This window comes from Rhinolophus sinicus, linkage group LG10, assembly GCF_036562045.2.
Source record: "Rhinolophus sinicus isolate RSC01 linkage group LG10, ASM3656204v1, whole genome shotgun sequence".
Classification (NCBI taxonomy): Eukaryota; Metazoa; Chordata; class Mammalia; order Chiroptera; family Rhinolophidae; genus Rhinolophus; species Rhinolophus sinicus.
In genome coordinates, this window is record NC_133759.1 from 29132703 (window position 1) to 29146836 (window position 14134).

Below are 14134 nucleotides of genomic sequence, written 5' to 3' on the forward strand. Positions count from 1 at the left end.
GTAGTTGCACCATTTTACATTCCACCAGCAATGTATGAGGACTCAAATTTCTCTACATTTTTGCCAAAATTGTTATATCTGTCATTTTTATTATAGCCATTCTAATAGATATGAAATGGTATCTCACTGTGGTTTTCACTTACATTTCCCTGATGACCAATGATGTTGAACATCTTTTCATGTGCTTATGGGCCCTTTGTACATGTTCTTTGGAGAAATGTTTCTTCGGATCCTTTGCCCATTTTTAATTGGGTTATTTGTTATTTTATTGTTGAGTGGGATAAGAGTTCTTTATATATCCTGGGTACAAGACTCTTATCTGATATATGATTTGCAAATATTTTCTCTCATCTGTGGGTCATCTTTTCACTTTCTTGACAGTGTCCTTTGAAGCACAAAATGTTTTAAATTTTGATGACGTCCAACTAATCAGTCTTCTCTCTTTTATCACTCATATTTTCATGTCATATCTAGCAAATCATTGCTAACCCAAGATTACAAAGATTTACTCCTCTGTTTTCTTCTGAATTTGATAGTTTTAGCTCTTCATTTCGGTCTATGATCCACTTTGAGTTAATTTTTTGTGTAGTGTGAGGTAGGGGCCCAAATTTGTTCCTTTGCATGTGGATATCCAGTTGTGTTTGTTGAATGGACTATTCTTACCCCCATTGAATTATCTTGCCCTTTTGTCAAAAATTAATTAACCGTAAATGTGAGGGTTTCTGGACTGTCAGTTTTATTCCATTGACCTATATGTTTGTCCCCAATGTACCACACTGTCATGATTACTGTCGCTTTTGAAATCAGAATTATGAATCCACCAACTCTGTTTATCCTTTTCAAGATAATTTTAGCTATTCTGAGTCACTTCCATTCCCATATAAATTTTAAGATCATCTTGTCAGTTTCTGCAAACTATTTCTTTTTAAAAAATATTTACATAAAAAGAATTATACTTTGCATGCTGTTCTATACATTACTTTCCCCGCCTTTCATTTAATAAGTCATCTCTCTTGAGGGTGTTTTAAATGCATTGTCCACCGGGAAATAAGTGGTCTGTGCTTCCACACAGAATAACTACTGGAAAAGGAATGGCCTCCAAAGATTCCTCTTCACCTAGACAGGGTGATTATTAACCCCTTCTCACCCTTATTTTGGAATCACTACAATGTATGCAGCACTATTTATTCTCACTGCTTCAAAGTTACAACCAGAGGAATCTTGGACCCCAACTAACTGATTTGATTCTTCAAAAAAAATGACCTCTTAGAAGGAAGTTAATTTCTTGAAGCATTTCTGGCTGCAGACTAAGAAAGTGTAGTTACTTCTAAAAAAATTAAAAGTGGAGAGTGGAGAGCCCCACTCAGGGGAGCGTCCCTGTACAAATCGGCTGCCCTCAGTTGCCCCACAGCAATGAGACCCCCTCAGAGAAGTTGCACAGAAAGAGTGGGCGTCTCCAGAAGCAGACAGCTTGCTTCACTGTAATTGAGCGTGCCTCCATCATCCTCATCCTCAGCTTCCAAGTAGCCACACTGCTCATTCATTCAGAGAAAGTACTGGATGCTATCCAGGGTGAAACCTTTATGTCTAAACATACTCTACCCCAAAATATGATTTATGTTCAGGCCTGGCATTCGGCTGGTGTTACAGCTGTATCAGTAAGTATAGAAATTTGGCATCTGAAGGGTTAAAGCCCAGCACAGCAGGGGGTCTCAGGCATTTCCTCCCAGGGTGCCTATCAGCCCTGATTGGCAGCTATCTGTGTTATAAGCTGTCTGTGTTATAGTAGTTGTTTATATTTTGACTATCACCCCTGCACACATTTCTACAGCAAAAGGGTTAATGAACTAGTACAGAGGTACCCATAAGACCCTACCTTCCCAAGAGGAAATCTGTATCCAAAACCACCTTTCAGGTTTCTGAGAAAAGGCCACAGGCCCCCAAAAGGTCTGTGGATGGAATTCAGGGGGGAGGGGGTGTCTTAAGAGTCTAAGAACTTGGCGCGTGGGGGGGGGGGGATTTACATCTTTATTTTCACTGAACCCTTACTAAAATTTAGTATTTGTATCAAATACGATGAAGGCAACAAACTGCAGCGTTATTAGCAGCACGTGAAACATTTTCACTCATAGCAATCACAGACATTTTCTATTGCATTCAAGTTGATGAAGATATTTTGAAATAACCATTTTTACAATTATCACTACTTCTGAATTGTAATAATTAGACCAGCCACTATATCTTTTTAATACATTAATATAAAAGCATGCACTTCTGTTACAAATTTGTTCAATGTTTCGATTACAGTATCTCATTATAATTGATTTCCTTTATAACCTTATGTATTTTATTTTATGCATAGAAAAACATTCCGAAAAGGAGGCCAAAGTCTTCACAGGAAGCAGAGTAGTCCATGGCACACAAAAAAATTAAGGACCCCTAGTATAGATATTGTATGAACAGTATGCAATTGATGTGCTAGTTATTATCCCCAGATATTTCAGGGGGCTTTGATTGTAAGGCTGAGATGTATCAAAAGTTATTGATTAAAAAGAAGATATTTTGTGACACTACTCTTTAGAGAAATTAACACCTGATTATCAGTGTTCTTTTTTATAATGACACGTGAAATCTAGAATTGAAAAAATCGAGAAAGGCTAGAGTCCATCTATAGGGACTCTTCTCAGTGATCTTGGTGGTCTAACTTGACACACTTTCCTAAGTAGAGATATTCTCATTCAGGAAAATAGAACTCTGATTTGTGTGTTATTTATGTTTGCTTTCAGACTTCTCTCTTCACTTAGACATTTCAAAGTTCAGTTCTGATACTTTATTTTATACTAGAAAGCATCACTAAAATCACAGTGTAAGTGTACGACCTTAGTAAGAGTGGATTTATATAATAAATGAATTTTTAATTCCAAGATGTTTTATCATTGAAATTACCCTCAAAATTGCATTTGGAAAAAAAAAATTGCATTTGAAGTGCAGCTGTGCATGGCTTCCTTTTACTAGGCCTCAGTTTTCAGGAGCTTAGTTTTTGTTGCCTTGGCAATTACAAACACAGGTAATGAAAGGGAAGCAGATAGGGAAAAAAAGATGGAAGCAGAATTTCTCAAACCAGGCTTCTTGGTCCCATGGGGTTACATAGATTTATTCTTGGCGATTCAAATGTCCTAAAATAACTTTTAAATTGTTCCTATTTTGATGATTATTTAAATTGATTTTTAAATTTCTAAAGATAAAAAATTAAAATGATAATTTTCTATCAAAGATTTTAGTTTAAGTCTGTTTCCTAAATTGAAACATTTAGGAACATTTTTTGATATCTCCTCTTTCCTTTTTTCCTTTACATCATTGAAGTTTGAGAACCAGTCTTAGGAAAAGACTAATGGGTTTCCATATTTCTTTACACCATTGAAGTAAGGCTTCTCGCCCACTCCCACCCCTCCCTGTTCTGCTTACATTAAATTAAGAGAATTGAAGAGAAAAGGTAAAGAGTTCGGTACTGCTGAAAAGAGCCAACCATCTAAAAGGAGTATTTTGAAGACCAGTGTTAGTAACAAAGAAATTGTATCAAACTAAGTTATTTTCCATATATATATATATATATATGGGGATATGTAAATCTAGCATCTTCCTGCATGCTAAATTCAAAAAATATAAATACATTAGAAAAAAGAAAAAATTTTATTTCTCTTTTGGTATCTATTTATTGTGTGAAGCTACAGTAAAGCATAACGCACAGGTGGTTTAAAATGCTTCCCTGCCATCTGAGATCTCGGCTTGCCAGGGTATGGATGGGGATGTCACATTAGGGAACTGGGCTTATTCAGTACGTAAAATGAGGCTGGCATGGGTTCAGAGGTTTTGTCTGTCTTTACCCAATTAACAAATTTTTGCTTCCTTTTTAAAAAAAACTTTTTTAGGCCTTTTAAATTTTGCTTTTTTATAAGTTTTAATCTGTAGATGCAAAAATTAGAATTACCTGAATTTTTCTGTCCATTGCTCTAAGATTCTTAATACTTAGTATTTGTAATATGTACTTCCTGTCAAAATAGAAATTAATAGTCTATAAACCAGAGGTCATTTTAAAACTGGTACTAAAATAATATTCTAATTCACAACCTTGTTACAAAGACTTTCTTTTGCTTTTTTTTAGTAAAGATCTATGTTAGACTGATGAATGCTTTGTATCTACATTTTGGATATTTTAATATTGTAAAAAAATCAAACTAGGTTTAATTTTCCAAATCTGATGTTTTGTGAGCTTATTTTTATGAAATATTTGACATTTCATGTATGGTATTGGTTGTTTAAAAAATAAAGAAAAAGTGGTTTGGACAAGGAAGGTATGGCTCCATATACTCTTATGCCTAACTGTAGCAAAATGAGTATTGTCTCAACAACAAGTAATATAAAAACAAAATCAACTCTTGGATAAATGAAGAAGAAAATAAAATACAAGCCTAGGTTTGATTACAATATCCAGATAATACCACTTAATATATATATATTAAATGAGAGTTTATTTTTTAAATGAGAGTTTTATGAGCATTTAGGATTACAGTGTCTGCCCTTTTGATCCACTGTGTTTCTGTATCTGATTTTAATGACGAGGGCAGTATGTGGCGACAAGAAACAGACATGGTGAGACCTTGTGGACCCACTACCAATCAGTGAATATCACATCATAGATTTTCCCAGCTTTAATTACAGGCAAAAGAAAAGACAAAATTAGCATTTTAATATAGAAATATCTTAGGCTTTAGGAGAATTATGATAAATCTAATGTTGCCTAGTGAACCAAAGAGGGGATATTACAACAAACTGTCTCCTTAGGAATATTTGTTTAAATAAAGGCAACAATACTTCATCCTTATCTTTTTTGGATAATTATCGCTATTTCAGGCTGTTCTTTGTTCCAGGTTTAAAATACCTTTAGTTTTTTTGTAAAAAAGTAATCGGCAGTGTTTGTTTTCTATAAAACTATAAGAAGGGGAGAATTCTGTTTGCTTGGCACTAACAAGGTAATTATTTTAGGGAGAGTTTTGCTCTCCAGCTCCAGGACACTGGTGCCCTGGCATCTCTGTACTTGGATGCATTTAGGTTATCTCGTTTCCGTTACAGCGTATTAAACTAACTCCTCTTCCATGGCGGAGGTTTGCCCACCTGTCTCCCCTAAAACACCTGCAACATATGTTTGCATAACCCTGTAATGCTTTGCCTTTGGGGTCCTGAGAAATTCCCCCAGAGCTTTTTGCTTATAAACAGCTGAGCAATTCGTTTTTCTAATGATGGTTGCTTTCCCCCAGCATTGAAGCAATAACATATTCACTAAAATAAGAGTCTCATTTTTCATCAAAGAGAAGCGTTAGACATGTTTTTACAGTGCTGTTTCTCCTGAGCTTTATTTTTTCCCCTTTTCTAATCTGGCATGCTAAAAATTAAGGGTTGGTAGCGAAATATTAGGAGACAGAAAACTAAGTAATTCTTCATTTGTCACATATTTTATTTTTTTCATGCCAAACATATATAATATTATAAATCAATCTTTTCTATTAAGCAAGTGCTACAGGAACTGTATCAGTTTAATTTAATGTAAAAATCATGACCGATAAACTATAGAAATTATAATAATTTGGATATATTGAAGGAAATCACTTCAACTATTGTACATAATAAGCTGGCAAACAAATGTGCATTAATGGCATAGGATGGTTTTACAATTTTTTAAAAAATTTAAAAATTGTTCATATTCTGAGAAATAAGACAGTCTTTCTTCCCATATATGAGATCCAGTGCGCATGATATATTTTCCAAAATATGTGTGTTTGCTTTTTAAAAATGTGTTGTTTAGAAGAATCTATCCTAAATTTAAGTATGATTGTGAGGCATAGGAAGCATCACTTTGTCTTCCTATTTGTTGTCATGGATTTTAAGTTTAATAACTTAAAACTCTGCTCTCAGATTAAAGGTCTGTTTGTCAGTGCTCAGTGGAATCACAAGGTCATCGTAGCTTCCATTTCATTGAGTTTTCATCAAAAGCCCGGTACTGTGCTATCCACTGAACACTCATTGTCTCATTTAATCCTTAGCACAGTTTTGCCTATGAGGAAACTAGCGCTAGGAGTGTAATTACTCCTCATAGAGGCTCCGCTAGTGGTGAGTAGAGCAGGGACCCGAGCAGGAGCCCCCCTGACTCCTCATCCCCTGCCTCACCGCCTGGCATCCTGGGTCTCAGAATGGGGAGGGTGTTATATTTAGCCCAGTCCCTTTGTTTTTAACGTATAGCTTTAAGGCTTCTTTAGCTCCTACTGATACATTCATAAATTAGAACAGGGATCACTGGAATGGCTTTTCTTTCGCTCTTTTCAGTTGTGCCTGTGTTTATAAATAGCCAGCCCTTAGAAAAGCTGTGCTGTTCAAAACACTCTGAGTACTTAAGGATTTTTTTTTTCCTTCTGGAGTCTCCATATAATGATTCAAAAGGAGATAATCATCTACAAGTGAGGCATAGGAGTAAGGGGGTCAATCTAGAAAGTACTGTTTGTAGTGACCTTTGTTAGATGAGTTTGATCTCACCAGGCTCAGAACAGGGAAAATTGTCACACACTGTCATGTAGTTAATTTTACTTCTTGTAACATCTTGTAGTTAGTTGTGCTTAGTGTGGTTGGCATTTAAATATTTGTATACTACCACGACAAACTGAATTGGAACTGAAAATCCTGAAATAGCATGAAGGGGGTAAGGGTGGTAGGAGGTTAGAGGGCTATATGCTGATGTACAGACTTCCATTACACAGTAGAGCAGCGGGGAGCAGGCCCCCATCAAAAGTCACACAGTGAGGGACAGAGTGTTTTACCTGAAATTACATTAAGGAGCAGCTTACTATTACTACTTCTATCGTAATATAGACCTAGAAGTGAAGAACGTTAGCTAGAACAGCTTAGATAGATGTCAGTCAGTTTTATCCCTCACATTGATTGGTGTCATGTCAGCACTATTTGTAAATTGATTTTGTGGTCATGCCAAGTTAACAAAAATGGTTTTGAAATTCAGAAGTACAGCAGGGGTTAGGTTTTGTTTTGTTTTGTTTTTCCATATAGTTCCCTGTAGCATAATTATTTCTACCGTTATCTATTCTGCTTCTGTAAGTCATTTAGTCCGCAAGGCTTTAAGGTACATCCCCAAAATTCAGCTTGTCTATGCCATGGGTGGGATTTTCAGCATTCTTCTTACATTGCCATAAAATAACATGCTGAAGACAAAGCTTTTAGAAGAGCTGTAACAGCTTGTTAACAGAGAAGAATTGAGCGCTACTTGGGAAGTTAACTAGCTGCAGTCCTGTAGATTTATTTCAAGTCCATCCGTGTTGGTCTAGGAAACGCATGGTAAACCCAGGGTAGACTGAATTTGTGATTTCTGCATTTTCATCTATAATTACATAGACTTCCGGATCATGGAACATAATTGATATTCCTCTGTACACAGACCAATTTAAGTTATGAATACCATTTTGCTATTTTTCTATCGAATAAAAATTCAGCAAAACAAAAAGTTTTTTAAAAATGTACGTTGGTGTGGAAAAGCTTATAATAGCTGGAATAATGACCGTGTAAAAAGTGGGTTTAAAATAATTATTAATTGTTCCAATCCAGGCAAAGGCATGATATTAAAATTGAAGACACATTGTGTCCTGTACAATGAGAAATTACAACTGTTACGTGGTCTGGTCTTTCTTACATACAGAGTTTTACATATGTAGAATTCTAGTGGGTCCTGTATTTTAGAGGAAATTCCAGAAGTTTAAAAATTAAAAATCAGAACTATTATATTTCTATAAAATTGTATTTGGAAAATATCCTTTAAAATAAGAAAAGCAAGTTCGTCTTTTAACATATTTCGGTTGCATAAAGTTAGGATTCTGCTCATTTAATCTCATCCCCCTAAGGAAACAACTGTTATCATTTTGGTGCATAGTTGTGTGAAAAGATACTGTTCCAGATTTTCTTGACTTTTTAAAATTTGATTCAGAAGAGATAAAAAGAGAGTAATTAAAATTTAGAGGAGAATTATAGGTATGTTGAAGAACTGTCAGTACTGAATCTTAGTATATAGAAGTATTTGTGTTCATGTCTATACATGCTGATTTTTAAGCCACACATTGGTTTCCATCTTTCGTTTTGTGCTGGCCATTACAGCCGCGTTTAATGACTGAGCACTGCAAGTGTGACTCGTCCAAGTTGAAATGCACTATAAGTATAAAATACACACTGGATTTCAAAGGCTTTCTACAAAACAGAGAATGTGAACTATCTCAATAGTATTTTTATATTGATTACATGTTAAAATGACAATATTTTGGACATGCTGAATTAAATAAAATATTAAGTTTAAATACACACACGTTTCTTTTTTCTTTTAATGTGGTTGCTAGAAAATTCTTAATGCAAGCATATGAACCTTGCATTCATGACCCACGTTGTATTTCTGTTGGACAGTGTTGGCCCAGACCTGTGTGGCTACATACTCATGTTTTAGTAACAGCCTCATCATCTCAGGTGGAAAACCCTATTGAATAACTTTCTACTGTAACCTCTGATTTTATTTTCTTAGATTTGAAATGCTGTTTTTCAACATCATCTTTTGATTCCTTTTTTCCGTCTGGTATAGTGGTACTTTAAATTGCCTCTTCCCTTTGATACTAGTAAGTCTCCCAGGAATTTAAATAGGCCTCCGTGAAAGCAATACTTGAGCCTCATTCATATGTTCAAGTTAGATCATTATTCCTAATAATGGCTTTAAGTGCTTAGATAGATCAGCACTTCGTGTCTTGAATTGCTTGTCATTTCTTTATAAAGATGTTTCAAGAAATTGCCCCATGCAGTCCCCTTTCATTCTTTTAGAGCAAAAAAAAGTAACATAATCCTTTATTATTTTGTTGGAATCAGAGAAGAGAAGTCTTTTATATTAGCAAAAACAAAATGCATTTCCAGGTATTGAGAATAAAGAGCAAAATTAGTCATGAGTGATAGTCCTGTGAAAGTTAATTTTTAAAATAAATCCTGAATGCTGACAACCTGCCGATGCTTTAACCTCTATTTTATTTTCCCATTATACTTGGGTCCAGGTTGCTATCAGCTACCACGAGGAAACCTATGTAATTCCTAGAGAGAGAAAAGTTGCACAGTTAGACTTAATAGTATGGTAGTCATGGAAGCATCAGTTATCTTCATCAAGGCAATTCAGATTTGATTATTGTAGAACTGTGTTGAATACCAAACCAGTGGAGTAGTAGCTGGAGCTAAATCAAGGGATTGTCATTTTTGTTAGATGATTGGGGCTGACTTGGAAGAGATTTGAAAGGGTTGAGCTGTGTAAATATTCTCTTTTCAGCAGAAAAAGAAAAGGTCCATGATGGCCATTAAGATGCAGCTTGTTAGCTTGATGAATTTCAAACTATTTAACCTTAGCAATTATATACCCCCGCCTACATGCAAATATATCAGTGTCTTGGGATTACATCTCCAAAGATTGATATCAAAACATATTGGTAATTTTCTATTAAGATAAAAATGCAGCTTTTCTGTGTCTAGCTAGAGCTCTCAAAGGATAGGGCATGCTCTGGTTCAAAATCCTAGTATATTAACTTGAATTAGACACTCAGTTGAGCATTAGAACACATTTATTTATAATTTTTTAACTTCTAAATGAAATATATATATAACATTTTAGAGATGATGGTATTCATTTAAGTTATGCTTTATTAACATGTTACACTTTTATAAACTAGAAGTGTATTTGTCTCATTTTTCTTCGGCTATGAGGAATTTGATATATTTAAATAATAGACACATTAAATTAGTAGCAACATATTTAAATAGACGCACCCAACCTATGATTCAAGGACATTTCTGCAGTGTTTATAAATGATATTAAATGCCAGAAAGGACAGTGTATTCTTACTGCTTTTATGAAAATGCGCATTGGTCAATTTGCTTTTGTATTGTGATGGTACCCTGCGAATGTTTCCACTACCTGGGCACTTATTAAACTCGTATATAAGAAGAGATGACAGAAATTGCCAACTTTAGAAGAATTGCTGAATACTTGAAGTAGTTTATTCATTTTAGGAGAAGAAAGACTCGGTGTGCCATCTAGTGGGCATATTTAGCATTCTGGGTATCACAAAGTAACAGATTCTTACTGAGAAATTCCTCCCAAATGCAGCTTTCTTGACACTTTGTACCGCTCAGCCCGTAAGCATAGACTGTGCTCGTGTTACAACTCATACAATTTTCCAGTTTTGTTGTCATTTTATCTGATTGTATTTTTGGAAAGTCATATTGATAGTGATTGAAATCAAAAATAAATCTAAGGACAGGAACAAATCTATGTGCACTATGAGACAAAGAAAAATATATTAAAACAATTCCAGTCTTTAGGACTATGATCATTTAAGGCAAAACAACAATAAAAGCAAAACCCAACCTCACTAGGTATTAAACATTATTATATGTATCTTTTTTCTGAAAAAACATAAAACAATCGCTTTGTCCTTTCATATGTTAATGTGTAATTTAAACAGCTTTATACATTTTAATTTCTTTTTTTTTTCTGTAGAGAAATCCAAGACCTGTGACTTATCAGTTCCATCCAAATTTAGATTATTACAAAGCACGGGGAGCAGATCTCATGAATAAAAGCCGGTAAGTCCTCTTTCTCCGATGAAAGTTGTAAGTCATAAACATACTCTCAGAGATCATCAGGAAATACTACACATTTGCTGAAAATTATTTTCCAGATTGTAACATATCAATAGTTAATGCATATAATGGATCTTTGTTAAATAAATTATCCAAGTGGTTTTAAAGGCATAAGAAAATGATATATATTGATGTCAGTGATGAGATGAAATATAAATAAATATAAGAATACTGGTTACAATTTAAAGTTAGGCAACTTCATTTTTCTAACACTAATAAACCTGAATAAATTGTGCCTACTTGTATAATCTCTTTCTAGATCCTTGCTGTTGATTGAAAAGAGGCAGTTCTATGATATATTTTTAAATTATTTCAGTAACAAAATTAAAATTGAGTTTCCCAACTGTCTTTAGAACTGCACAATAAGCTTATAAATGCATCTTGTGTGTGCATTTGTGATTACATACATAGAAATTTTAAGGGTCACTGTAGGAATAAAAAAACATTAAAATCCTACTTTTAAAAGAAATTAACATTGGCATAAAGGGTTGATGAACAGTTTTGTTCTTTCATAATACTGGAGTCAGATGTCTCAAGAGTTAACTTGTCAAACCAGAACTATCGCAAATTAGAATGTAATTTCAAACTTTACTCTGGGAGACTAAAATGTTAGTAATGATAAATGCTGCCAAGTTGTCCAAATTTTCTTCTTGAAGCATTTTGCCTATGTGCTAGGTTTTCTTCAGGAGGATTCCAACAACCTAAATATACATTTATGGAGTATGCATACACAATGTGTTCTGCTCTTACTTGGAGAATTGAAAAGAAGACATAATCCCTCCACATAGAAATTCATAGTCTAAAGGGTGAGAAGAACTTGACAAGAAAGTGCCTAAATTTAAACTTATATTTTGAACCCTGTTTTAGTGTAATGTTATTTGTAAATTACCTATCCTTGATTGAAATCTGTCTCATATCTTGATGTACTTTGTAATTATGAGACCAGATTTATAGCCCTTGAGGCTTCTCTGAAGCCCTTTTCTGAATGTTCATTTCACCTGATTCTTGTCTCACAAGTAAAAGGCTATTCCATATGGTCACTTTGTTTATTTTATTTAGCCAAATTTTAATGAGTGCCAGACTCATTATTCTAGGCATTCAAGATCCACAGTGAGGAAACCAGACAAAAATCCCTACCCTCAGGAATCATACAGTCGAGTCATTTGTATTTCCTTCCTGTATGTCAAGTGTTTAGTTTTGGTATATTTAACAGAACAATCAATAACTTATATTGATTTTAGGTACTTCCTTCATACAAACTCTTTCTAACTGGAGTCCCTGCTTTTCTTCCTTACCTTCTCTGCCCCCCCACCCACCAGATTACTTTTCACACAATGTCCAGAGAACTCTCAGTCTACAGCAGATTCCATCACAGCCCCACTTAAACCCCTCCAAAGGCTCCCTGTCACCCTTGATAAGCCGGTCTTCCTCCTGCGCCCCTGCCCTCTCTCTTTGACCTTTCTCTCCTTCTGCTCTCCCCTTCTCTTCACTCCCTTACTTGCACTTTGCTGGGTCCTTTGCACTTAACTCTTCCCTCTTCCTGCAGCACTCCTGCCATCCTCATCTCCCCTTGCATCTGCATGATTTAAGGCTCAGCCCAAGCAATCATGGCAGAGGCCACTCTTAACCTCTCTATTGTCTTCTCCTCCCCGAATCACTCTCTACCCCACTGCCCAATCTTATTTTGTTTGTAGCATTCATTACTAACTAAAGTTATATACTTCATTTATGTACGTATCTGTCACCTGTCTCCCCACCTTCCCCACTGAAACCTAAGCCCCCTGAGGGCAGGCATTTTGTCTTACCACATAATGCCTGGCATTAATTAATTAAGTGTTATCACAAAAAATAAATAAAGGCGGCTGGAGGAAACTTTTGGATGTAATAGATACGCTTATGGTGTAGATTGTGGTGGTGGTTTCACAGATGTCAGTTGTACCTTAATAAAGTGGTTTAAAGTGAACAAATGAGTGAATGAATGAACAAAATTGCACTGGTGAAGACGCATGGATGCACTTAGTCACCAGTTGAGGGAGTATAAGTTGAGACAAACTTGATGATCTTGTCCAAGAATTCTTCCAATTCTATATGTAGCCCTTATTCCTTAGAAGTTTGTTATCGTGTCACTACTTTTATCCATGTTCCAAACCACTGTAGCTGTGAAACCTTTGGTTAAGTCCCCATTTAGCTGTTTAAGTCCTAAGATGCTTTTACCAGAAGCCTTTCAGCCACAATTAGCCTTGCAACTACTTTCTCAGCTGTTTAGAGGCTATTAAAGTGTTAATGCATTGAGGCTGTCATTGAGCAGCCAGACAGATAGTGGGGATGTGTATACTCCCGGGGGGACCCCTGCACTGATCAGGAAATAGAGCATAGACACCAAATAGCCAGCCCCCTGCACACAGGGAAGCAATACCTGCTCCATCGATAGCAATGGACTTCTATTTGTGTTGCCTACCCAAATAAGGGACGAGGATGCAAAGATGACATGTGATTTCATGGATAAGAATATCTCTAGAAATCAAGAAGCCTGATTTCTCTTCCCTGCTTTACCATGGATTGCTGTAATTAAGTCTTTAAAAGCAAGTGCCTAGGTATTTTAGTAGTGGATTTTCCTATTACGTGTGTGGGTAATATTCACTGTGCTCTGATTTTACTTACTTGCAAATTTCTTTTTAAAAATGGGAATTGACATTTTCTTATTCATTTAACTTTTCAGCTCAGAACAACAATTTAATACTCAAATCTTGCTCCAATTTTAATAACCAGAAATTGCAGCCATATATATAATAAATTAGACATGTCTTTCTGAAGACTGGTCACCATATATATATATATATATATATATATATATATATATATATATATATATATATGGGCGATTATAATGAGGATGATGGCTGGGAGATCGTTTCTACTTCTTGTGCATCCATTGTGCTGGTGTGAGTAAGGCTGGTTGTTAGCATGAGTGAGATAATGTATAGCACTAGGGAGCTAATTAGGAAAACAATCATTAGTGTGTGGTCATGGAAATATAGTAGTTCTTCTCTGATGGGTGATGTGGCATCTTGGAAGCCTAATTGAAAGGTGTACGCCATGGAGATATAAAGGGTTTTAACCTATAATTTAACTTTGACAAAGTTATGTAAATTTTACTAATATCTCTCTGGTAGAGAAAGACATAACGATGTTGGCTATATGATGTTGGCTTGAAACCAATACAAGGGGGTTCGATTCCTTCCTTTCTTATTTTGGGTTTATGTAGGTGGGCTCTTCGAATGTGTGGTAAGGTGGGGGTCATGCGTGCATTCACTCGAGGTTGGTTGTTGTAAGTTCTACTGTTGATACTTCTCGTTTTGACGCG

General features: G+C 35.4%; 1 protein-coding gene across 3 annotated transcripts in view; it reads left to right on the plus strand.

The window, feature by feature from the left end:
• Positions 1-14134, plus strand: part of TBC1D5 (TBC1 domain family member 5) — a 489595-nt gene that overhangs the window by 397405 nt on the left and 78056 nt on the right. For all 3 annotated transcript variants that reach the window (XM_019726007.2, XM_074312796.1, XM_074312797.1), the window contains one exon: positions 10628-10713. In XM_019726007.2, coding sequence (XP_019581566.2) covers positions 10628-10713 — 86 coding nt within the window. The remainder of the gene's footprint in view (positions 1-10627; positions 10714-14134) is intronic.